Genomic DNA, 25,614 nt, shown 5'->3' on the forward strand with positions numbered 1-25,614 from the left:
GTAAGGGCCGCGATTTATCGCATATCCTAATCAACTGTAATAAAACCTCAGGCATTCCATGATAGATTCGTGTTCTTCTCGAAACATTTGAGCATGCTAGAGATAGAAATGTGTGAGTATATTGGCATGTGAAATAGCATGCACGCTGCATTTCTTTTTCTTGGAAGAATTGTTAAGAAATTCTCTCTCACAATAGTTGAATTGTGAGTAGGAATAGCACTGATAAAGAAAACTGACCTAATTCAACCTCACTTTTTCATAGTGAGAGGCAAAGCTTTCCCTGATAACATCAATATGACCATAAATGTTGTCACTTAAGAGAAAATACCTATCAAGTATTGGGAAATTTCCTCTGAAGTTGAACTATTCTGCAAGAACTTTGGAAACTGGATTAGCGGCCTCTTAAAATATAGGTTATGATATATAACCTATAATATGGGTTATGAAAGTGTTTAATGTTTTTGTATTCAACATCCCTGGGATTCTAGACTGATTTTTATTAAATTCACAGATTTTTCTTTTCAAAATTAAGCTTCACTTGGTTTGGCATCAGCAACTTATTCCTTGCAATCTACTTAATTGAGTAGCTTCTGCTGTTTATCCTAAAATGCAGATAAATGGCTTTCAGCACAGTGTTTATAGTTTAATAGTTACTAAAGTGAGTCAACAGTATCTGCTGGTGTGTACATGTCATTATTAATGATCTCTCTGCTTATACTTTCCTGCTAGTCGGGAGACACTGAACTCCACAGAGGCAAGAGCCTGGCACAGTTGAGGGTGGGTGGGCTGTTTGGGACGGCGCCTGTTTGCAATGCTTTTTTCCCCTTCCTGGTATGAAACGGGAGGAGAAATATGTGCTCTACCACAGCCTTAGCATGCACGAAAGCCGTCACAAAGTGCTGTATTCTAAGAGCTGGGCTAAAAAACTTTTAGGGAGTAGCTATTAGAGTTATTTGTTTTATTTCAGATTGTCTAATTAATAATTAGCACAAGTTTAATACTTTTTTCGTTAGATTATTTGATTTCATGATGGCAAATGGGAGGCACCAGGGAATTTTCATATTATTACCAAAAAGCTACCACAGTGCTGATGATGAAAACACATTTGATTTTTTGGCTGGCAAGAAAGATGGAGAGAAAATAAATAACTTTATTAATTAATCATTTGTCATAAATTCTGCTTATTCATTTTGAAAGATCAATTTTCCTCTTTCGTTAGGGAAAACAATACCAAAATAGCTGCAAGACTTTGCTCCTAGGAGGGTCAACAGCCCCGATGACCGTAAGAGTTAAAACTGACACGTTTTACCAATCTCTAAGTCAGTGAACGGCCAGAGTCCTGGCCTCCCGTACCGAACAGCTTCCTAGAGGCTTAGGTAGGGAATGGGGCATTCTCAGGTAAACGTAGACAATGGTTTCTTAATAGCTGAGGTGCCCATTATTACATTTTGGTAAAATATCTTGTTTGATCTATGTTCTTTGTCAATGTGGAAAACTTCCTAACTGAAATAGTGGCCACTGAAGATAGAATTGTTTGTGCTTCCACATTATTATTGCTGTTGTTGTTTGGGAGCATTTTAGTCATTTAAATAGAACATGATTTAAGTATATATTTTTTACCTACTTAATCTCATACTGAAATTTTAGATCATATACTCAGTTCATCAAAATATTTCAGGGTAAAAAATATAACACACCCAGATACATCTGCCTTATGCTGGTATGGCTCAAAATACAGAAACATCTGAAGAAATTATGAAAGTTAATTATTTTTCATATGGCATCTTAAATTCGGGTTTCCTGTTGTTCTTTTTTTTTTTAATTGTTTATTGTGAGATTCCATGTTAATAATTATTTAAAAGAGGAAGAAGGAAACATTTCGACCTCAGAATATATTGTGTGGGCAGGTACATTATTGGCATAAATGAGGAGCTATGAACTGGACAAGGAAAATAAAGAAGGAAAATGTAAAGGTAAGATCAGTAAAGCTTTTTGGATCCTGGACCACCAAGTCCACTAGGCTCTATACAATTTAAAAAGTTAAAAAAATAAGATCACTTTAGAGAATGTTTTGAAAACGAAGCCATTTGTTTACCAAGAGAGGGACAGCCTGAGCAGCATCGGGCCAGATGTCCCCAAGTGTGCCAGCTCAGATGTAAGGTACACAGTCGTTATAATAACAGAGTCTCAGCTCAGACCTTTCCTCAGTGTTTCCGCCCACAAGCCAGCACGACTGTCCTTTGGCGGTCTTACTCCTGTAACTCAAAGGGAAGTGGGCGGTGGTTCAGAATCTCAGCACTGTCTCAACGGCCAGTTAAGTATAATTTCAGAAAACATTTTTTCTCTTAAAATATCAGGAGTCATATCATATGGCTAGTCACATACATACCCAAGACCCAATTCAACCATCCTATTTTCTTTTGGATGCACAAACCGGATTATGGGCGTATTAGGAGAGTATTATGTGACAACCTGTGGCATACTTTCTAGGTCTTGGGCCTCTATTATTTGGTCTCAGAGTATTACTTGGAACTTTGAATGTAAAATTGTCTTTGACACTGATGTCTGCCTATATGGGAAAGCTATGAGACTTTCCAAATTCTGATGACATAGAATGCTTTTAGGGACGTAGGGATTTCTTGTGACCTTGTTGCTTCTAACATATATCATATGGAATTTTCCTAGTAACACTCTTTATAGACTGGTTGTCTTAGCAGGTAATTAGCATCTACAGAATGAAAAAAATGAAATGTTGAGCATTTTCATTAATATACACATTTAAATTATTTACATTTTGAAATTGGTATATTTTCTTTATTTTGGGTCTTTTTGTGTACATAAATGAACTTTTTTGCTTTTGTTTTTAAACCATCTGCTCTTAGGAAAGGGTATCTGTGTTTTGGATAAGGTTTTAGATTATTTATTTAAAATGGCATGCGTACTGGCCTGCGAGACAGATGGTTTTGTGTTTATGGAGAGTGTAAAAGGAAACAGAGTAAAAGTTTTGGTGTGAGTCAATGGTCAGCAGCCTTTTTATGACAAAAGAACAATAAAAAAGGTAACTTCTATTCCACTCTCCCAATTTGATTTTAAGGTTTGTGGGCATCGTGGTCATTTCCTCTTTATCTTTGTGAAACCAAAGTGGTATGTAGAAAGCATCGTATATGACAAATAGTTGTTAGGTCAATTTGGAGTTGCTAGCAATTTTATGCTAGGTTAAAATAAATATTTTTGCTGATTTACCGTACGTCATTAATAGCATAGTTGTGCTTGACATATAAATTTTATATAAAAAGCTTTAATGAGTCAAGTCAAATGACATGGTGGATAATAAAGAGATAAGAATTAATGGTAATCATTTGGTTGTCAGTTTTCATAACGTTTTGTTTGAAAGGTTCCAAACTGTAAAAGGAGTTTGACAATTAGTATAAGTAAACCTCTTCAAGGAAAGATTTAAAAGTGTTTGTGTAGCTGACCAATTTGGGAAGTTGTGCTTATGTTCAAAAGTAACTTAAGAATCACATGTTGAAGTACTATTCTGAATGTCAAAGGATAATATCAAAAAAATAGATTTCTAGATATTTAAATGCCATATATTTTTCTGCCTTGCACATAATCAGAAGCAGCTTTTTACCATCTGGAAATGTTACATAATACACCATGGCCAGGGACTTTTTTTTTTCTTTTCTTTCTTTTTATTTATTTTTTTGATTCTAAGGTTTCCTTTCCCTTTTACCTTTCCACTGTCATATGCCATGTATCCTGAACACAGCTCAGTGCCCGACCGGAGTAATCTCTCCTGCCAGCTTAGAATCAAAGGGCGTGCTGAGCAAAGCAGCTGAGCTGTATTAGGCAACCGCAGTCTGGACTGCATTTCTCAACTGCTGAATAACACATCACAGGTGCAGGATTAGTGCTGGTCTTTTTAGTGGAAACCCCTAGCGACTCTGTTCCTCCTCCTCGTGTCTCATCCCAGGGAACCTGGCAGTGACCTTTCGAACGCACGGAAATCAAGTGCCAGTAGTGGGAAAAGCTTTATATCTTATAGAGGCTGTTTTTCCCCTCTAGAAAACGTAAGCAAGATCAGTTAAGCCAATTCTGGCACGCACGCAAAAAAGATGATAGAACTTAGTCTTTCTTGGCATAGAGGGCGAAATAGAAAAATTTGTGGGAGGTGGTGTCAAAAATGTTGAGCACAAAAATCACACGGCACGAAAATGTAGTGTAGCTGAGCTGTCGCAGCAGTGTGTAATCGCTCACTTTCAACTGCTAAAAAGTTTTTATATATTAGGTTAACTTTTGCCTTGTGTATGTGCTGGTGTAGGTGTGCGTGCTTGCCTTTACACATTTTCCATTGCTGTTGTGGTTAAAATCGTGCTGTGGACATGTAAAGTTCATTTGTAGTTTCCGACTTTGTGAATTCTTGCTCTACATATAACTCTAAAATCACAGATTATAAATGTCAAGGTTGTTTTCATGCAGACATGGTATTTAAAGATTTTGTTTATTTATTTTTAGACAGGTGACAGGAGAGAGAGAGGGAAACATCGATGTGTGGTTGCCTCTCGCACACCCCCTACTGGGGACCTGGCCTGCACCCCAGCCAAGTGCTCTAGACTGGGAATCGAACCGGAGACCTTTTGGTTTGCAGGCCGGCACTCAGTCCACTGAGCCACACCAGCCAGGGCTCATGCAGATATGGTATTTAAAGATGCAAAAATATTTTAAAGTATACATTAATGATTTAAACATTAAAGTATAAATTAACGATTTAAATGTTTTGCAAATAGTTACTAAGTCACTTACTTTTGATCAAGAAGGTTAGAAATTGTTCTAGCAAGGTCAAGTATATACTCAGAAAATGAGAGCAATTTTAGTAATTCATGTCATTTTTTGTATCTATCTTAGAAGATTTTTCTGTGAAGCATGACAAATAAATGTGAACAAAGCCATGTAGATCGCACCGCAGGTTTTGAACACCTGTTTATTTAGTTTACAGTTTTTTCTTGAAACTCTATAATGGCATTCTATAATATTCAGGGGATTTTAAAATTTATTTTGTTACTGGCTATCATTATTCCATATTGTTTCATTGAAATAGAACTTTAAATTCAATGATGATGGTAGTAGTTGATAACAGTGTATTCTAAGAATTTTTGAAAATATGTGTACATTCTATGCATTTTATTCCTCAAATATTTAAACACTTGAAATAATGCTTTATTTGTATTTTTAGGTCAGTACGCTCTTTAACTAAGGTACCCTTTAACAATTATTCAGGGAGAGGGTAGAGAAAGGATCAGGAACAGAGAGCTCCTAAATGCTTTCCAGGTTTTTCCTTTGGGGGAAAAGAATAGCAGGAACGTGGTGATTTGGGTTTTGGTCTGTCTGGCTTCATTGTCACTTCCTTACATAGATGAGTCTGTTCAAAGAAGTTTTACACACCACGCTGACTTGAGAGTGCTTCACAAAGCTGCAGAGTAAGTTTCAGTGTGGGGGCAAGCTGAACATCTACTTTGATTAGCCTCAGAACTGGGGGAAGCGGAGCATCGCTAGAAATGTCTCTGAATGGAACCACAGCTACCGGCTTGGCAGTCTGCCAAGTCCTAGTTTCTTCTTTGACGTTATTGGCAAAAAGATTATGCTCCGGTTTCTTTTTCAACAATGTGGATTTGAACAGATACATAAAATATTTTAAAATACAGAACCATTTTTAATTTTTTAATCATTCTATCAGCTGTGATTATGCTATTCGATGGATATAAATTGAATTGCATGTTAACTTATCTTTAAACACCGTGGCTATTTGCTCGTCGAGTTCCTTATTTCTTATATTGACGCTTTTATTAAACTACTTATAAGCATCTTGTGTTGAGTATTTTCAAATATTTTTAATTATTTAAACCCTTTGCTTGATTTTCTCCAAATTCAAAAGCATATTTAAGCCTGAGGGAGGGGCTAACTGCTGTTTTAACTTTAAAGAGTGTATGTATGATATCCAAAGTACTGTCATTGCTATCCTAATTGATTACTGTGCACACTCAGGCTCATAACTCTGTTAGTTACCTATGAAACAAACAAATACAAACATATATATTGTCTGTTCACACTTATGTAATATATTCAATTTTTTCATGATTTGCACAAGTCGTAATCCAGTGTCCCATACAATAAAACACTTGAACGATTGAAGCTTTCACTTTTTATCCGGTTTTGGAGTCTCTTGGCAGGACCTTTATGATGTAAAATGTTTTCAACATGGTTATCCTGTAGAACCTGAGTTACGTGGTAATGTGAATGTGTATGGCGAAAAGAGAAACAATTGCCCTTATGTAGAACATGTAGAAGTATTTTATGATAAAAGCCCTAGTTTCTATAGACAACCAGCACATCTCCAGCATTTTGAAACTAAACATGTGTTTCCTAACCTACTCAATCGTGTTAACAGTAAACCCCTGAAAGGAAAATCGGCCGTGTGTCTCCCTGGCTTTGCTGCCTGGGTTTCCGTACGAGACTGTGGGTGATTACTGCCACCCACAGTCACCTTTCCTCCTGTGCACGCCTGCCTCGGACTGACTCACATGTGACAACTTTATGTGGCATTGTGACATCTATTTTATTGTTTTCATATACTATTTTTGGTTTTCCATATGTAGTTGATTTGTCTTACCATGTTCCACGTGTTGTTGATTTGTCTCACCAGCAAGATTATTATTTTATTGAGGCCACTCCCCGGGCTCTGGGCCATTGTGTTATGTAGATGGAATGGATTTTATGATTATTTGCTACGTAAGTGAAGGTACCATTGGAAAAAAGAAAATTAATGACAATATATTAGTTGGCCCCTAATGAACTTTCAGTATTTCTGAAAATGAAAGGCTCTATATTTTTACAGACTTTTTAAAGCTGATGGTAAAGAATCTAGAAAGAAACGGGCAGTAAAAGCGAGTAAAATGAAGTGATAGAAAAGGGAATCGGAGAGAGAATGGGTACGGGGAGAGAAGAAGTGGAAAAAGAATAGAAACATATAGGAGGTGAAGGAGTAGGGACCAAAGGGACAACCACAACAGAAAAATGAAGTAGGGAAAGGGAAAAGTCTGGAGAATGAAAACAAAACAAAAAGTGAACAGTGAGCTTCTTGCACACAGAAAACAACAACGAATTACTGCTGTTCGCTTTACTACAAAGAAGGAACACAGTAGGTGCTTTACTGGGAATATCTCATCCAGTGCTCACAGCAAACTGATGAGCACTGCCACTCCCTGCACCCTCTGGAAGGAAGGGTAGTTGACTTGCTAAGGCCATGAGCAAGGACGTAGCTGAGCTGGGGTTTGAACTGTTTCGTTGGTTTCACCCTATGTCCTGCCTGGTCAAGTCTGCGCCCACTACCCCGTGACCATAACTGGTACTGGTTTCTCACTTTCATCCCCCTGCATAGCATGCCCAGGAATGACCAACAGCACCTTCCCTCCTCCCTCTCTTCTCAGACTCCTAAGATTCTTGAAGGAGAAAGAGTCCTGTGCAGGTGACATCACAGTTAATAATAGAAAGTCTACTCTTCCCTTATTGATTTTGCTTTGATATTTTTGAATCAAAATTATATTTATATTTTGTTACTTTTCAAAAGAATTTAAGCACATATCTTAATTTTTTATTAATCATTGGCTTTTCTGTTTTTCATATATATTTTTCTAAGTTTTGGTTGCAAACTACACAGAAGTATTATTTGGAAATGTGTTAGTAATGTAAAAGAGTCTTAGGCAATGAAGATTGAGGAAGCCTAATTGATGGTCAATTAAATCGTTAAACTGAGTGAAGTGATTCCAGGTTTAAGTGATGAAAATAAAATTAATTATTTATTTAAACCCACTACTTAAGATCACTAAAACTTATTTTTAAAATTAATATTGTTTTAAAGCTCTGATTCAAGTTTTATTCCTGTGCATTATAGACTTTTGTTTTTAGCCAATGTATTTAACCCAGTGTTGTTTAAGAAAGGAAATAGGCATCGATCCGTGGTATTTGTTGTCATGACAGTGTGGATTGAGGTAGGACGGGTCATTCCCAGAGCATTGCTGGCCCGTTCAGTACTTTCACAATTTTCTTCCACTACTCTTTTTACCCAAAATGCTTAATGCAAACTGGTGTGATAAGAATTTCAAGTTCTCTTTTTGCTCCTTGCCTGCCCTCTGGTGTAGAGGGGGTAGAACACTGAAGACACTGAAAATTTGGTTAATTTTTGATATATTCAGAGAGCTGAAAAAGAAGTAAAAACGAAAGTAAAGGAAAACAATTACTGATAGATCCTGTGGCACAAAATAATCCTGTCATCTTTCAATGAATTTTGAAGACTCAAAGTCATTTCTAAGCGTACTATATACCGAAACTTAATTCTCCTTGAGTTACTGCTATTGCTTGTTCATGAAGATTGTTCTCTGTGATTTTAATGTGGCAGTGGATTCTGACATTCTCTTCATTATGATGTGTAAAAATTAAAAATGTTTTATTTATGGTATTTTTGAAGTGATAAGAATGTTACTAAGAAAAATATTCAAAATTATATATAGCTGAAACATAATTTGAGATATAATGGATGAGTATAGAAGTTAAATTTTATTTGTTGCAGAGTTGTAATAGTATTATAATTTTTTTACATTTTATTTTTGTCCTGTGTCTTCTGATTTTTCTGAAAATACTCTTGTTCTCTTTTCTCTTATGGGAGGGAAGGGGAGAAAAGGCATACAACTGTAATTGAATAACAATAAAAATTTTAAAAAAGCATATGGAAGGGTTCATAATAATATAAAAATTATAGAAATATTTTTTAAATAAACTGATTTATTAAGCTTATGCATGAAAAGGTTATTTTATTGTGTTTACACCAGGTTTCCATGTAGTAATTGCCCAATAATTCCAAATAAGTAGTTTAAAGAAACTCTGCCTTATTTCTTAACTTGTGCAAGGATAGATGCCATAGAAAATGTCTGTATAACTGCATACAAATACATACAACATAGCTGAAAACATGCATGTAACTGTAACATATATCCACGAAGAGATGGTCAAGGCAGTCAAGAAAAAGAGCTTTCTATTTAACCTTTGTAATTGAATGAAAGTCACATTATTGCATACTGATTACTAAGTTCCTTCAGGAAGTTTGATTAATTTGCCTAGAAAGCTATCTCATATGAAAATCATAAGGAATATAATTTAGTCATGATTCATTAGGAGGGCACACATATAAGCACACATGTCTGGAAGTGATTTTGTGGCTCATTTGTTCCCTAAAAATCTGGTGGTCCTTTGAAAAAGGAGAACCAGTTTAGACTGGCTCCACACGCCCTACTTTGTATCATCTTGGTAATTTGGAGAGTTAACCACCTGAGTTAACTACAATGTAACCAGCTAAGCTGACCAGGCAGCATCTAAAGGTCTGGATTCACACTATTGAGCTCCAGATTGGTTCTGAGAGAGACAGAGAGACAGAGACAGAGACAGAGACAGAGAGACAGAAGAAGGAGGGAGGGTAGAAGAGAGAAGGAGACAGATATGGAATGGGCTTTTAAAGACTAATTTATTCAGTATAGTGTTATTTCCTAGAAATTTCTAGACAGTCTGACTTTTCTCAGTCTTTTTTCCCTTACATTTTTCTGTCAGGTTTATTTATAATTCTATTATTAAATATTTAAAAAGCCATAATTGCCCAGAATGCTGTTGGGAAGAAATAATCAATTTTGTTGAAATTCTGTTCAACTTAATTAAATATAAACCATTCACTATTTAGTTTTACTTGGTGGAAAAATGTTTAACTATTTAACCGACTGATTTAGAAAATACAATGTACTAAATTATACTTAATGTTTCTTTAATGGTTAGTACTATCTTCCATTGTTTTCAATGCTTAGCTTCTTTTATATAAAATTTAACTTAAAATCAAGTAACATGAGGTTTTAGTTAATAAAGATCTTACATTATTCGAGTGAGCTGACTAAATCAAACTTCATTATCTTGTAAAGCCTGCCTTTCTCACATTTCAAATGGAAGTATATTAAAAATATAATAAGATGTGAAAAGTACATTTTGGTAATTATCTTAATCAGATGTCTGACATTTGGGATATATCTTCATTGTTGTTACTCCGCACACACATGCATAAACAAGCTACAGTGGGATCATCGTATGAGATACATTATTTTAAAACCTGGTTTTTTTTTTTTGTTTTAACAATTTAAAGAGGCTTTTTTTTTTTTAAACCATCCTCCCAACCTATCTTTATCCAATAGTAACTACAGCTGTGCCTCTTCACTTTCTTTCTTTTGGTATTTTATTCCACATCTCTAAACAAATAAATGTACTGCTACTTCTTGGTTATTCAGTGTTAGTCATTACTTTTGACTCTCCACTATTGAAGGTAAGGATTTAGCTGTCTTTTGCAACCCTCACCCCCACTACATACACACATATTTCTGTTTCCCATCCTGTATATGTATTAAGAATTAAAATGTTACTTGTTTCTATGGTTTCTTCTGTTCCTATCACAAATTCATTTCTGAACTCTCAATCAGTTTAAATTTAAAATAAATGAGTTATTTCTTAGGTTCAATATATAGTTCACATCTTATTGATCCACTATTGTTTCACCTTTCTCTTGGGTTGGGTCTCCTATTGGCAGGACCATATTCTGTTTTCTTATTTATACCTTCATTTGGGTGGGGCATCCCCTCCAATAACTTTTTGTGAAAGGTGCATGTGAGGTAAATTAAAATGCTTTTTTTCCTACCCTCAGAGTTGGTTTGTCATTTGGCCACATACTGATTTCTCTTTCACTCTTGCTCTCTCTCCAAACTTAGGATCTTCCTTTGTCTCCAGTGCTGTAAATTTTGCATTGACACACCTTGACTCGGGTCTGTTTGTATACTCGGTGGGTCATTTCAAACTAAAAATCATGATTTTCAATTATGGGAAACTTACATGATTCATTTATTTGATGATTTTCTCCCCGCTATTTTCTCAAGTCTCTTTCTAGAACTATTATTATTCAGATGTTGGTTGAACTTCCTGAGTTGATGCCTTAATTTAATTAACTTTTCTCTGTCTTTTGCCCTACATTATGGGAGATTTCCTAATCTTTATCTTTCAACTCACCTACTGAGATTTTCATTTATGCAGTCATATTTTTAGAGTTCCTTATTTGTTATTCTTTTTCATAGCAACATGTTCTTGTTTCATCGATGTATTTTTATAAGCTGAAAGTACTTAAATATTTATCAGTTTTTTATTTGCTTTCATATAATGTTTCTTTCAAGTGGCTTTTGTCTCTGTATTTATTTTGTTCTGAGTCTTTGATGTTTGAGGCTTTCTCCATATATCTAGTGACCTTGACTTAGTGGCTTATGAAAAAGAGAATGGAGCACTATGAAAGCCGATTCGAAGCTCTGTGCACATGGGTAGATCTTATCACCTGAGGGCTTCACTGTAGGATAATATTGCAGTACTGTTTCACTGACAGACTTTTAATATCCCTATCTTTAGGTGTTTTGCTTCTTTGTGACCTGGTCAGATTCCTGGAGGATAAAGAAGACATAAGCCAAGCTGCACTGAGTTCTGTAAGCCATGTGGGATGGTGAGGGCGGGTGGGGGGAGAATGGGAGGCGTCAACATGCAGTGTAAATGTTCCCTGAGCGTTTGCAGTAAGGTTGTGCCCCTGCCTGCCTCTGTGCTTGGCTTCCTGTAGTTCCTCACCTTGCTGTGAAACGGGGAGACAAGGCTTCTTCATGATGTGTGCCTCAGACTGGCCCTTGCGTTCTTCTGCAGGAGTGGGGAAGGAGGCTGACTAGCACGTGGAGGCTAGGAAAGGATAGCTGAAGCTCTAACAACTTCTAAAACAGGTTTAAGCCTCCTCCTGTTTTTGATATGCCCTGCTCTCTCACTTCTAAGCGTAACTGTGGTACCATTCTGGAGCCTCTGGGGGTTGAGTGATAAAACTATTGTGCCCCTTGGCTTCTCCCCACCTTTGGCTTAGATTCACCATTTTTGGCTTTCTTACTAGTTTCTGCTTGTCCTTCCACGTCCCAGGTTTTTATTGCTAGTGTCTTCTCTTTGTCTCTTTTGTACTGTAGGTTCATTTTTTAAGTCCCTTTTTCTGTTATTAAAATACAAGTTTTGAGCCTGGCCTTTTTAATAAAAATTATATTTTAATATTCTTTCTTGTGAATATATATGCCTCGATAGCAACATTTTAATGACTACATAGGACTCTCACTTTAGAGATCTAACTTATCTTCTGTTGTTTTTTTTAAAAAAAGGTTGTTAAAAGCAGTATTGCAAAAAATCTAATAGATGCATTTTATATCATTCTTTAACTAAAATAAATTTTAAATGTAAAAAATTGTGACCCCTTTAAAATATTTTTAATAAAATGACATTCATGAGGATATTTCCCTTCTAATGTAGACAATCTATGTAAACATTTCATTTAATAACTTCTCCCACCAAATGATAAATTCTGTGCATTTAGTTTTTTCTATGTGCAGGCTCTGCCTGGAAGAGGATAGGTACTCGGTACAGGTTTGCTAAGTGGACATATGCATAATAAATGAAATTTTATCATTTTGTATATAATTTCCAAGAGAAGCAGGATTTAATTTTAAATATCTTATTTTCATCACTGTGTTACTTTGAGGTTATTCAGACCATAACATTAGTGATATTGAGAACCAGAATTCAACTAATTCCTTCCATACAGAAATACCTAAGGTATTAACATACCTTAATGTACAGAAAATCAGGAAAAATCACTACAGATCTTCTTCTAAACCTTTCATTCTCTGCTGTCACCCTTGGCTGGAGGCATTTGCAGTTTTTAAAAGTAACACATGCACACCGTACACATCTATTGTGTATATTGTGCTGTGGCCTAGAATTCTATATTTTTAGCCCAACAGTCTTTTAGATAATATTTTTGTTGAAGTTTGATTTAATTGCAGGCCTGCCGATGTGTGGTGAGAGAGTCAAAGTCAAACACTGCTCTCAGGTGACAGTTTGTGCAGTGACGTGCGTGTGGAAGAACTTGTCGGGTCAGCTAACGCACGCCCCCTGGTCCGACAGCGCTGCTTTCCGAAAGCAGTGGTCGGAAAGAGGGGAAACGTGAAAGCTGTGTTATGTAATGAAACATTGTCTCACTACTTAAAATGTAAAGAATAATATATTATTTTAATAATATTAGCTAACATTTTATCCAGTATTACTGTGTGACATATATATTCTAAGTTCTTGACATGAGGTAGGTGCTTATAATTATCTCTACTTTAAGGGTAAAGAAATGATACAGGATGAGCTTATTTATAAAGTTAGCCAAGGTCTGCGAACTGGTACTTAGCAAAGCCTGATGTGGAACCCAGAAAGTCTGTCTCTACAGGTCACATGTACTACAGTGTCTTCCATCACAGGTGTGGAAGCCTTGTCACTGATATGGGCAGGCCCTTTGCATGTAAAAGCTGATGGGGAAGATGTATCTTTTGAAATGAATCTTAACAGTAACTAAGTTTCCATATTCCTACCCAGTTTTTCAGGTTAAACATTTCTAATAATTTGTTTAAAAATACATATTATACCTAATGTAAAGAGGCCCCTAAAGTAAAGAGACTGCTGGAAGGAGAGTTTTAGGGCTCCAATTATCTCGGTTTAATGCTGGCTTCCTGATTTATTATTTGCGTGAAGATCACTTAAACTTGTAGACTTCATTTTCTCATCTGAAGATGGGAATGATAATACCTACCCACAGTACTATAATACAGAGTGAAAATCCATGTAATATGTCCCGCTGAGGGCCTCACGTTCAAATAGCGATTACTATAATTTAATGAAAGGATTAGGAGAATTTCTATATTTTGTCTGAGACGCAGTTACATATGTTATATACAACTATATTATCTCTTATTTATAAAAAGTATCATTTTAGCATCAAAAACATCAAAATATGGGTTTTCTGTTTAAACCTTTAAATATCTTGAAAATTTAATATTTTGTTTGATGTCACATGATTCTTCGAACAAAAGACTTTGGGCTGCCCTGCAGGTGCTTAAATGCTTACTTTTTCTTCTTTTCAGCAGACTTCCTTGACAACATGCTTTTGCGAAGTTCAGGAAAGTTAAACCTGGGCACCAAGAAAGGGGATGGGGAGAATACAGCCCCCACCCCTCGCCCAAAGACCTTACGGTGTAAATGCCACCACCATTGTCCAGAAGACTCGGTCAACAACATTTGCAGGTTGGTCATATAATTTTTTAATATATTTTTTAAAGATTTTATTTATTTATATTTAGATAGAAGGGAAGGGAGGGGGAAAGAGAGGGAGAGAAACATCAGTGTGTGGTTGCCTCTGGTGCGTGGCCTAGTGGGGACCTGGCCTGCAACCCAGGAATGTGCCCTGACTGGGAATTGAACTGGCAACCTTTTGGTTCGCAGGCCGGCACTCAATACACTGAGTCACACCAGCCAGGGTGGTCCTATAAATGATTAAAACCTAGTTTTAACAGAAACTCATGACTAAAGAATTGTATGCTAGTGTTTCTAAGAGCACATTTTGGGGGATAGTGCCTGAGCCCACGGACTCTCAGAGCCGGGCCTGAGTTTCGGGAGGTACCGAGTTGCGTTTTCTCCGCAGTGGTCAGTGGTGCTTGGAGGTTCTCCTGCCCCCAAACATCACGCGTGCACAGTAACATGGCACACATAGGCTCCTTATTAAGGAGCAAAACCCAATTATGTTTTTTAAAAGACCTGATCCCTTAAATTAATTCCACAACAGGAAGCGTGGTTTTTTGTTTTGTTTTGTTTTAACCATGTGTCCTGCTGCTGGGATGAGCATTTTGGAAAGAACACCTAAGCTGCTAGGATTGTTCATAAACTGACTCTGAGAAGCGGAACAGTGGTAGAGCTCCTAAGAGTCTACCAGGCGGTGGGAAGGACACTGCTCTAGAGAATAAACGCCTTAGCCGATGATTATGTTCGTGCCGATATTTTCTAATAGGTGAAACTGGACTATTTGCCTCTTTTTTCCGTACACATCTTTAGGCAGCCACATAAAGATATGTCACTGTAGCTGCATTCACCCACTGCTGGGCGGGGGCAATAGTGGGAAGAGAGGCACAGCCTCTTGAGGCCCCCGTGTGCCCAGGGAGAAGTGCTGAGTCACCCAAACAAGTGCAGGTCTCAGAAGTTAAAATGTCAGAGAAGTCAGCCCTCAGAAGAATAACGGACCCAAATAAGGAGGTGGGCTGCTAGGCTGGAAGTCCAGGCAGAATATGTGGGCAGCCATTTGGGGTCCTTCTTATCCAAAAAGGAGCATAAAGTTGAAAATACTCTTTTCTTCCTAAAACCTTTTATGAAGTTCCTATGAAGTGAGATTTGATAAAGGCTTACCAGTCTGTCATGAAATATATAACTGAAGAAACAACTTAACTGAATGACACAGGGAGGAAAGTTGGATACACTCATGAGTATATGTCTCATTTAATCAGCAAAACAACTCAGCATGGTAGGGAATGTGTATTTCTTACCTTGGACTTCAGGGATTTAGGATCCAGAGAGGCCCAGGAGCTTGGCTCTCATGTGATAGAACAAGGTTGGGGTCACTGAGTCTTGAAGGATAAAATGATTCCAAAGGTCAGACAGTATTTCCTGGGAAACAGTATCTTTTTGTAGTAAGTAGAAAAGTATCAGGAATTTTAGAATGTTTCCTGAAGAAAACTACCAGGAGGAAGCACATTAGGAGGATATCTTACTTTTTTTTGTCTGAGTAATTAAGAATAAACCTGTGAGTGACATTTAAGTCATAGTTCTAGTGATCATATGTTTAGGCTTTCTAAAATTACCTCCCTTTCAAATATTTTGTCCTGTTTGCCTTATAGGCCATCGAAGTGCCCTAAGTTGATTTGGAAGACAGTGTTTTCAGGCAGGGTTAAGTGCAATGCAAATTCTCCATGGTGGGAAGAAAAAGCTTGGCAAGTTCAAAGAAGATGGTTTTTCTTAGAGTGTAGGGAGGAGGGGATGTGGAAGGAGTTGAACCTGGTAATGGGAAGGATGACCAGTGGCCTGGAGGGCTCTGTACAAATGTTAGTCTCATTCCTGAGAGCATGGGAAGCGGTCGGAGCAAATGTTCTAAGCAGGCGTGGCAGTGGTGACTGATGCGATTTGATTTTCTTTTTTGAAAACTTTCTTCTTTGAAGAGTATTGGGTGCATTAGAGGGAGACAAAAGTGAATCTGAGAACAACAACAAGTGACATAAATTGAAAGGTGGATTCAGGAAGGATGGTTCATGTGAGGGAAAATGATCTTGGACTAAGGTGGTACTGGTGCAGGAGAAGTGGATGTTTTGGAGAACTATTCAGAAGGGAAGTTTCATGCTGATGACTTGGATATTGGAGGGGCTTCACAGTTTGCAGATGCACATTGAGGTGCATAGTATGAGCCTTTTGATGAAAGAGGACAGAGGAAAATTGCCAGGTTCCCATCTGGACATGTTGAGTGAAGGTCTTTGACACATCCAAGTGGAGCTATCGAAGGGTAGGAGTAGGGTGTGTATTCAGAACTCAGATAAGAGGCTGGAGAGAGACTATAGAGTGAGTAAAACAGTCAGTTTTTGTTGTGAAACAAGCCAGCTCAAAATCACAGTGGCTTACACTAAAGACATTTATTACTATTATTTTTTTATTCCTGGGTCTGCAGGTGGGCTGCAGCTGTGCTGGGCCGTGCTGGCTGGTTGCTGCCGGAGTTCAGGTCTACTCCGCATGTTTCTTCCTTCTTCTCCGGCCAGCACCGACCCAGGCTGTCTTCTTTCTTATATGGGTGCAAGGGAGCAAACTTTTAAAGCTTCTGTTGGTGCCCTCTAACCTTCCATTTACCAAATGAAGTGTCACAGCAAAGCTCAAAGTCAAGGGGACTGTGACTAGGGTGGGGCAGGAAGAATTGAAAACAGTAAAACAACAAGCCAATCTTTGGGAGTGGGACTGAGTCTTGAGGCATTTAATGCTTGGGTAAAGGAGACTCTGTCTCCTCAGGAGGCTCAGAATTAGCAGGAAAGCAGTGAGTGTAGGGTCACTGAAGCCAAGTCTAAAAGAGTGAGGGTACTGTTAGAGGTCGTGTAGGATAAGAACTGAAATACAGCAACCACAGTTATTGACCTTGAGATCTGCAGTTGAGAAGTATTTAATGTGGAAGTAGAGATGAAAGCCACATGGGAATGGGTTGTGGATTAAATGGTTTCAACTTTGGATTTACGATAGCAAAGAAAAAGAAAACAAAAGCACCATCACCACAACAAAATACCCGCCGACAATAACAACGGGACCCGTTCAAATAAATGGTATACCGTAATAGTCTGCATGAATCCGTTACCTTACAGAATTCAACAGAAAGTAGTATTTATTGCGCTTTCTATAAATAGTAAAAAAAAAGTTAAAAAAGCATGTTTACTTTTGCTTATCTTGAATCATCACAGCATTCCTATAAAGAATGTAATGATATTTTTCAGGTGCGAAATCTGAGGCCCTGAGGGCTTAAAAATTTTACTAGTCACTATTCATACTGATATGATGAGAAAAATGTGGCCAACATTTCAAAGTCCTGAACCAGTGGCCAACCCCTGACACTGGTTCTCAAAGGAGCAAATATTAACTCGAGTAAAATGCACATCTGTTTTGCTAATAATGAGGTATTGACTCTAGTTGAGTCTCCTGCACCCTGAAATCAGTCTTGGAGAAATCACAGGGGCTACTTCTGTTCCTGTGCCTTACGACCTACGAAAACCCAGGCCTTTCTGCCGCCATTCCTGAAAGCCCAGTCTCCACTCTTTGGCCTTCAAATCAGTACTTCTCAAGCGATATCTGTTGAAAGATAGCTCTCCCCCCCAATAAGTTGTACACTGATACTTTTCTAAAGTACAATAAAAATGAATTATAGCCCTGGAAGGTTATGTGCCCTGGCTCAGTTGGTTGGTGGTGTTCTGCAAATTGAAATGTCACAGGTTCAGTTCCCGGTCAGGGTGCGTGCCTGGGTTGCGGGTTTGGTCCCAAGTCGAGGCAAGTGCAGAATGTTTCTCTCCCTCTCATTCTCCGTCCCCTCCCTTACCCTCTCTCTGGAATCAATAAATGAAAAAAATAATGAATTATGGATCAATTAGAAAATAAATTTATAAATACAAATTATGTGCTCCATTTTTTTTCTGTTTTCTATTATTTAGAGTAATCAGAACCAAATGTATTGCTCTCCAAATTTCAATTTCTGTATTAAACTCCGCACAGACCAGCAACAAGCTGTTTGCTGACCTCCAAGGGAACACCCTTTAAGTAATACTGCACTGAATCTTTCCTTCCTAAGCACAACATTTCTAAAGTCAAGGGTGTGCTTGTTTGAAGCTTAAATAAGGGTCGGTCTACACTGTCTGGCCTGTGACCTTGTACCAGGACAATCTTAGCCAAGCTGGGTGTCTAAGTAGATTTCATGTTTATTACCATTCCCACTGTCCTGGAGAGAATAATCCAAAAAGTGGCCCAAATCAAGAGTACATCATACTTACAACAGATTCTGAAATCCCACATGGTAATTCAGAGAACATGTGTAAAATTGAGAGGGACTTTAATCCCTTCCTGAGGACCATCAGTCACTTTCCAGCCAACACCAGGCCAAAGTCATTCTTGGCCTTATTTCCTATCAGGTGCAGATGTGTCTGCTTCCAAAATCCTTGACGTTTCCATTGCTTAATGGCATGTGGTGCAGATGAGTCATACATTAGAGCCTTTTTTAATATCCATAATTCAGAGTAAGGCATGAAGCCATTGTCCTCTCTCCCTCACGACAGTATCTGTCTCCTAAAGGTATTTCCAGGTGTTATTTTGCATTGTTAATCTTTCCCACTCCATTTCCGGATTCTACTCCCAGGACCCCAGACTACCACTGTATGCCTTGAAAGCTTCAAAGTCTCCTTGAATCACTCTTTTTACATGATTTTCACTACGCCAATATTCTGTCTTATTTTCCCATCCTACCAAGTGTGATCCCAGCCTTGTTTATTTTTTTTTCTGTATATATGAGGTCCCACTTTATGTATTTTTCTTTGTTTTAGTTGATTTGGTTTATGATAGTCATTTTTGTTCTTCTGCCATCACTTCTCTCAGGTTCCTCCAGTCCCTCACACAAATTTATTAATTTCTCAAAATTATTTTTTACTCTTTTCAGAGATAACTTAAAACATTTTTTTAATTTATCTTATTGAGTTCTGACCAAGAATTCTCTTGCCTGGGCAGCTGTCCAGCATTACAGGTGTAAAAAATCGAATCAGATGTTTGCACAAAGGATTTGTAAATGACACCAGCCAGCCTACTGAGGAATTAGATAAGTCTCCAACTGGACTTTGAAGAGTCAGAAAGGGTAGAGGGAAAAGCTTAGGGACTGTGAGCCTCTTTACAAAGTTTGTGTTAACCCAGGGCTGTTAAACCTGTTGTTGAATGTGGTGGTGGGAGTTTTTAGACAGGTGCTCCTGACCCAGAGTCTCAAGGGTATTTCAAGTGCACATTGTTCTCATTTGTTTACGCTCCCGCTGCATTCAGTTTGTGCACTGTTACCCGGGCCATCTGAACGTTGAGATTCAAGGTCTTCTTTTTTTTTTGGGTAAAAGTTGTTGAGTTCAAACCAATGCAGTTCTGAGAATGGTGGGTCCTGCATCAGAAATTGTAATTTAGTTGGAAAAAGCTATGATTTCAAATTTTGCTCATGAAGTCTTTTATAAGGAATAACTTCTTTTGTGCCTCTCATTAGTCATAAACTAGAATGTTAAAGGGGCCCATTTGTTGTTGGACTTTATAGACGGTAGAGTGTAGAGCTCTTCAAAGTCATACATAGAGATCCATTGGCTATTTTTGAGCAGAGAAGGAAAATGTAAGCCAAATCGGGCAGAATGGGTAGGGAGGGGAGAGCACAGGTCCCGCCAGAGGGCTCGCAGAGCAGCGGGGGTGAGAGGCAGTGAGGGTGCCTGCCCAAGGTGCTGGGGGTGAGAATATACGGATGCTCTGTTCCTAAAAGAATTGAGACAAATTCAAAATATCTTGTACCTCACTGAAAAAATAATGACCAGAGTGTGAAGTCTCTTGGTATGGCTGCCAGAGGATGTATGGTAGGTACATACATGTCTTTGAGGATAAAGTAATAAGGAGGCATTTCTGACATTGGAACTTTGTCACTAGTGTTGTAACTTCACCTTCCCCCAGGATTATGTCCCTTAGGACACAAAGCCAGAGGAAAAGCCAGAGGGGGGGACAGTAGTAGCCATATATATTTTTACCCTCTTTTCTCCACCACTATGGGAATCCAACCATCTAAGGCGATAAGGGAAAAAAACTCCATAAGCCTCAAGATGCTATTCCTGTAGTAATTACCACTCCCCAACATTCTTTTTTGCTTTAACCCTAATCACTAGAAGACATCTGACCAGCTTGTAATTCCTGTCCTTGGTGCTTGAAGTTGAGTGACTTTGTCTCCCCTAGGATGAGTGGTGTTCATTCGAGACCAGGAGCTCCTCCAAAGCAAAGGCTGTGTCCCTCTCGCCCTTGCAATCTCGGCAGCCAGTTCTGCCTCAATCATAGTGGGCTCGATAAATGTTTGTGAGTGAATTACTGAAAGCTCTCAGTAACTTTCAGCTATTTTAGTCAACTGACTAACATCTACATGATTTAAATAGCATCTGTCTTAAGTTGTATGTATCTTTGAATTTACCTGTGACAGAAAACCTGAAAACTTTCTGTCTTCCTTTCAATATGATATAGATATTTTAGAAAACAGAATGTTGTCCAGGACCTATTTGTAAATTACCTAAAATCAAGCAGTCTTTTCAAATCAACTCTGATTGAAACTTAAAATAAAATTGAAAGGAATTAAAGATTTCTAGTATCTCTCACATACTGAAAAAAATATTGGAATACATATTGATCAATGAAAAGAAATATTAACCCTTGTAGGCATGTGTACTTGAGAAGGTATCAATTTGCAGAATTTTTATCATGAGCAAAATTTTAAACCATTTATAATTAAAAATAATTTTAAATGATTTAATAATTTTAATATTTTAAAATTTTCATCACCCTGATTGAGCAGAGAAGATAAACTCTTTTTGACTCATACTTTTAAAAATTATTTTATAATGAAATGAATCTTTATAAAGGTCTAAACTTAGTAGAAGAAAAGTTCCAGAATAGCTTCTTACTGAGCTGTGATGGTCCTGTTTCCGAACAGCCCCTGGGGTTTCCAGTAGAGAAACAAGAGACCTCAGTGGCAGAACAGAGTTAAAGGGACCTGATTGGGTAAACCTTATACACACTGTACTCAGTAAAACAAAGCAATAGATAGAGCACCTCCAGTAAGGATGTTGTCGGCGCCATTTTAGACATGTTATGGAATTGGTTTTGAACCATCCTGCAAGGACTAATAAACAGTTTGGGCCCAAAAGGCTGTTTACAAATGCATTTGACTATAAATGAGAAGCGCCAAACCTTGCAGGTTCTGAGCACACACCCACCTAAAAGGAGTGTCACTTGGTCCCTCAGAACTTTAAACCGGGTATACCCCTTTCTTTCTTGCCAGTAAATGCTCACTGGGACATGCCAAAAATCCTTTGTGTCACTTAATTCCCTGGTCTTTCTAGATGCTGCCGACACTCATTTGCTTTCGGATACGGACATATCCCAGGAGCTCGTGACTGTAGCACCATCCAAGGGTTGGTGCTACAAAACAAAAGTTTTATTTTCACCACTTTGACCTCATTTGCCTTTTAAACTCTCAAGTGCTTTGTTTTTTTCGTGACTTAACATTATGTGCAGAGGCATTTCGGTGTTGATGACTGATTGTCTTGGGATGCAACTCTTGTTGCATTTTGTCAGTTACTTTTCTGTGCCTGTAATGCGGAGGTGGTATTTGTGAGGTGCTACATCAATTGCCTTTTAAAAAAAATCACAATCTTTACTGGAATCAAATGATTGATCCTCTATTCCTGTATACATATCACCACTTTCAGGGTTGTCTAAATGATTTCTACTTTTGTTTCCTTCATGATTCTTCATCTCTTCTTGTTATCACTTTCAACGCTCTGGGAGTAATAGGGTAGTACTCTATACAACACTTATCAAAACTAAGCCTAGCACGGCAGCCAGGCAGTGGAATGTCCGCACCAGCCAATGGGAAAAGTTCATTGCCTCTTGTGCCATTCATTCAGCAGCCCTCTCTCAGTGGTGGGTGGAATTGTTCAGCTCTGACTCCGGAGCATAGCTTTCTTTACGTTTGTGCTTGCTTGAGAATTACTGCAAGTTTCCAGTTAATGTTCCTTTCTAGCTAGCAATTTCAATGAGAAGGTTATAACAACATCTTTTTGCTTCGCTACAGATAATATGCACTTGATGTAGTCCTCTCACCCTCTTGCTCTTACTCCAACTAATTTTGACTCCTATCTGAATTAATGACTTAGGGGACACCGACTCTTTTCTCCAGGGTCTCGCTCCATCTCCATCCCCTACTTACAATTTTATCTCCACCCTTCTCTGCTGACAAGGGAGTATATTCTTAAAGCTTGAAATTACTCTCCCTGTTGTTTCTTTGTATTTCCTAGGACATTGTAACTAACTTATGGCCAGCTTCACCAGCTCTTTCTATTCTCATACTCGATTCTTTTAAGTTGCTTAAAAGTGTATTTCTACAAGTATACACTCAGATTTTGAACAAAGAGAACTCATGATTAAGGAGAAACCAGTCTCTTCATATTTAACGTATTAAATTTTTCAATTTTCTAGCTCCTATGAATTCCTAATATTAGAAAATAAAGATCACTTTATTTCTGATAATTCCTAGATTTTACTTTTGATGAGAAATGAAAGTTTTACATATAGCATAAACGAGTAGGAAATGAATAAAAAAACACATGCATATTGTTTGCTTCTATTATTTAAAGTAAATTTCTAAGGGATAACTCTTTTATTTATTGCCTTCTGTGTCTCCATGCTTTAGATTGTCATAGCAATTTCAATGTCGGTTAAAAAGCCACAAAGAAGTCAGAGCATGACCTGTTGTTCAGAGGTAGCCTCTCTTCCACAAGAATATTGTGGAAGAAAATTCATGCGTTTGACCTTAGTCTAACAGAGATTTATCATTGGCCCTTCACAGACATCCATTAGTATGTTTTAACATTGCTGTGCTAGTTCTTATAAGCTGAGGTGTTTTGGATCACTTGAGGCTTATAAAACCAAGTAAACAGTTCTAAGGGTGTTGAGGAGAACTGAAGGGCTGAGGGATGGTGGATGAGCTACCACTGACACAGAGCAGACCGACCCGGAAGCCGTGACTAATGCCAGGCCCAGAGCGTCCTCCCTGTCCCTCTAGGACTGCATCGTCATACTTGCTTTGGACACTGAGCATGCTTATATGGGAGGAAAAGATGGAAATATGGCTTAGTACTTCATTTCTTAGCACATGCAGTATGGGGTCATGAGTTACATTGGGAGTCTGCTGGCATTCATCACCCAAACTTGTGAAGAGAGTAATGTTTGTTTATAAATAGTTCTGTATACGAGGGGAGGACCCTCAAAAATCTGGAATTTACTTATAAAAAGTGTGTATTTATTCTGCATGTTTAAACTTCAGTGACCTTCAAAGTACTCTCCATTTGATGTAATACACCTATTAAGACATTGTCCCACTGGTCAAAACAGTTTTTGAAGTCATCGATTTTGATGCCTTTTAGTGCTTCTGCCATTTTTTGTTTCACCTCTTTCACTTTGGCAAAGTGTTTCCCTTTGAGGACTTTTTTCATCTGGGGAAACAAAAAGATGTCCCACTCAGCGTGAGATCGGGTGAGTAGGGAGGGTGGGGCACACAAGTCATGCCATTTTTGGTCAAAAACCGCTGAACACTCAGCATGATGTGGTGGGGGCAGGTGCCCTCATAAATCCCCCATCATGAAATGGGCAAATGCATTAAAGGAGTCTTCCAAAAAAATTCACTGAAGCCAAACTCAGCTTCTCACAACAATACCAGCTGGTACACTGCTACAGATGGTTTCCTAGAGCACTCACTCACCTAGCAGGAGAAGCAAGTATTACAAGGGGCCTTCCCTCCAGAAGATAATTCCAGTTTTTTTGGGGGGGTTCCACCTTATATAATAGTTCTTGTTTTTCATTTTTAGTCCCCAGAGGGGATAGTGGAAAGATGTATGGGAAAGAAGTAAGAGGTCTTGATTCAAGGCCTGATTCTGTAACTGCTTGCTTATTAGACTCTCAGAACTTCAATTTCCTCATCAGGAAAATAGAAATAATATTATTTCTCATTTTGTTGAGAGGATTAAATGTGGTAGGATAAGTGAAAGTTGTTTTTAATATAAAAACCCATACAGAAATTAAAATATTGTTTCTTTACCTTGTAGGGCAGCAATTTTCAACCATTGTGCTACAAGAACTTTTAAAACTTGCACTACCTGACTATTTAGTCAGGGGCACTGGTTGCTTTTCTGTTAGGTGGTCAAATTAAAAAGTGACAACAGCCAACACAACAACAGCCATCTGGTGTGAATGAACCAAATTATGCCTATTTTTTGTAGGATCAACAAAAAAATCTAATTTTCAGTGTGCAGCAGGATTTTAATTAGTTTGTGTGCCATGAGATGAAAAAAGGTGAAAATCGCTGCTTTCGGGCGTCATTAAAACCTCTTGTTTCTGTTGTCCATCTTTACCCCATCCCCAGTTTAAGTCCAGACTGCCTAAAACAAAACATGATGTTCTTACAAGACAGGCCAACCAGCAGCAGAAATATGAAAAGGCAGAATCTTAGTCACCTCACTTGCGCTGTGCCGACCCTAACTCCCACCCCTCCTTAGCTTGAGTGCCTTAGGGAGAGAGAAGTTTATTTCACAACCTCAGAGCAAGCAGCACCACCATAGCCGCCTGCTGCACGCATCGAAGCCCCCACCATGCTTCTCACTGGCTGTATGTGTGGCCTTTGAGAAATTACTTACATTCTCCGAACCTCCGTTTCCTCACGTACAAGGTAAGAATAGTATGATGTTCCTCAGAGCTGTTTTTCTGGATTTGTAAGAGATACCTGCAAAGGACCAAAATAAGTGTTTACTAATTGTTGTAAAAGGTTATTCATTGAATATGTTGTATGGAAATTCTGGATACTTCTTTCTCACAAGTTTCTGGGCAGAAGAGATATTACCAAGTGTTTTATGATAACAAAGTCAACTTTCATAGAAGGAAGTTTTAGGATTCTCTGAGCAGATTGTAATCGGTAATGATCATGGACCTTCTCCTTGTTGTAATGAAACAAACGACAGACACCTTCATTTCCTTTCCCCCTGGACACACATGCACGCACATGCTCACTCTGTCCGTTCGGTCTTTAGCACAGATGGACACTGTTTCACGATGATAGAGGAAGATGAATCTGGGACGCCTGTGGTCACTTCCGGATGCCTGGGACTGGAAGGCTCGGATTTTCAGTGCCGGGTAAGGAAGACACTTGATTCTGCTCTGTAACATTTCCTTGGCTAGATTTCAAACAGTCAAGTTTCAAGAAAGATAAAA

At 38.2% G+C, this 25,614-nt stretch overlaps 1 protein-coding gene across 9 annotated transcripts in view; it reads left to right on the plus strand.

Moving 5' to 3' along the window:
- Positions 1-25,614, plus strand: part of BMPR1B (bone morphogenetic protein receptor type 1B) — a 349,197-nt gene that overhangs the window by 283,741 nt on the left and 39,842 nt on the right. For 7 of the 9 annotated variants that reach the window (XM_071221262.1, XM_053923237.1, XM_053923241.1 and 4 more), the window contains 3 exons: positions 11,533-11,606; positions 14,109-14,268; positions 25,434-25,536. In XM_071221262.1, the coding sequence (XP_071077363.1) occupies positions 14,126-14,268; positions 25,434-25,536 (246 nt within the window). In that variant the 5' untranslated portion in view covers positions 11,533-11,606; positions 14,109-14,125. The remainder of the gene's footprint in view (positions 1-11,532; positions 11,607-14,108; positions 14,269-25,433; positions 25,537-25,614) is intronic. The other 2 variants (XM_053923239.1, XM_024574916.3) reach the window with 2 other exon arrangements.

This window comes from Desmodus rotundus, chromosome 4, assembly GCF_022682495.2.
Source record: "Desmodus rotundus isolate HL8 chromosome 4, HLdesRot8A.1, whole genome shotgun sequence".
In the NCBI taxonomy this organism is placed as follows: Eukaryota; Metazoa; Chordata; class Mammalia; order Chiroptera; family Phyllostomidae; genus Desmodus; species Desmodus rotundus.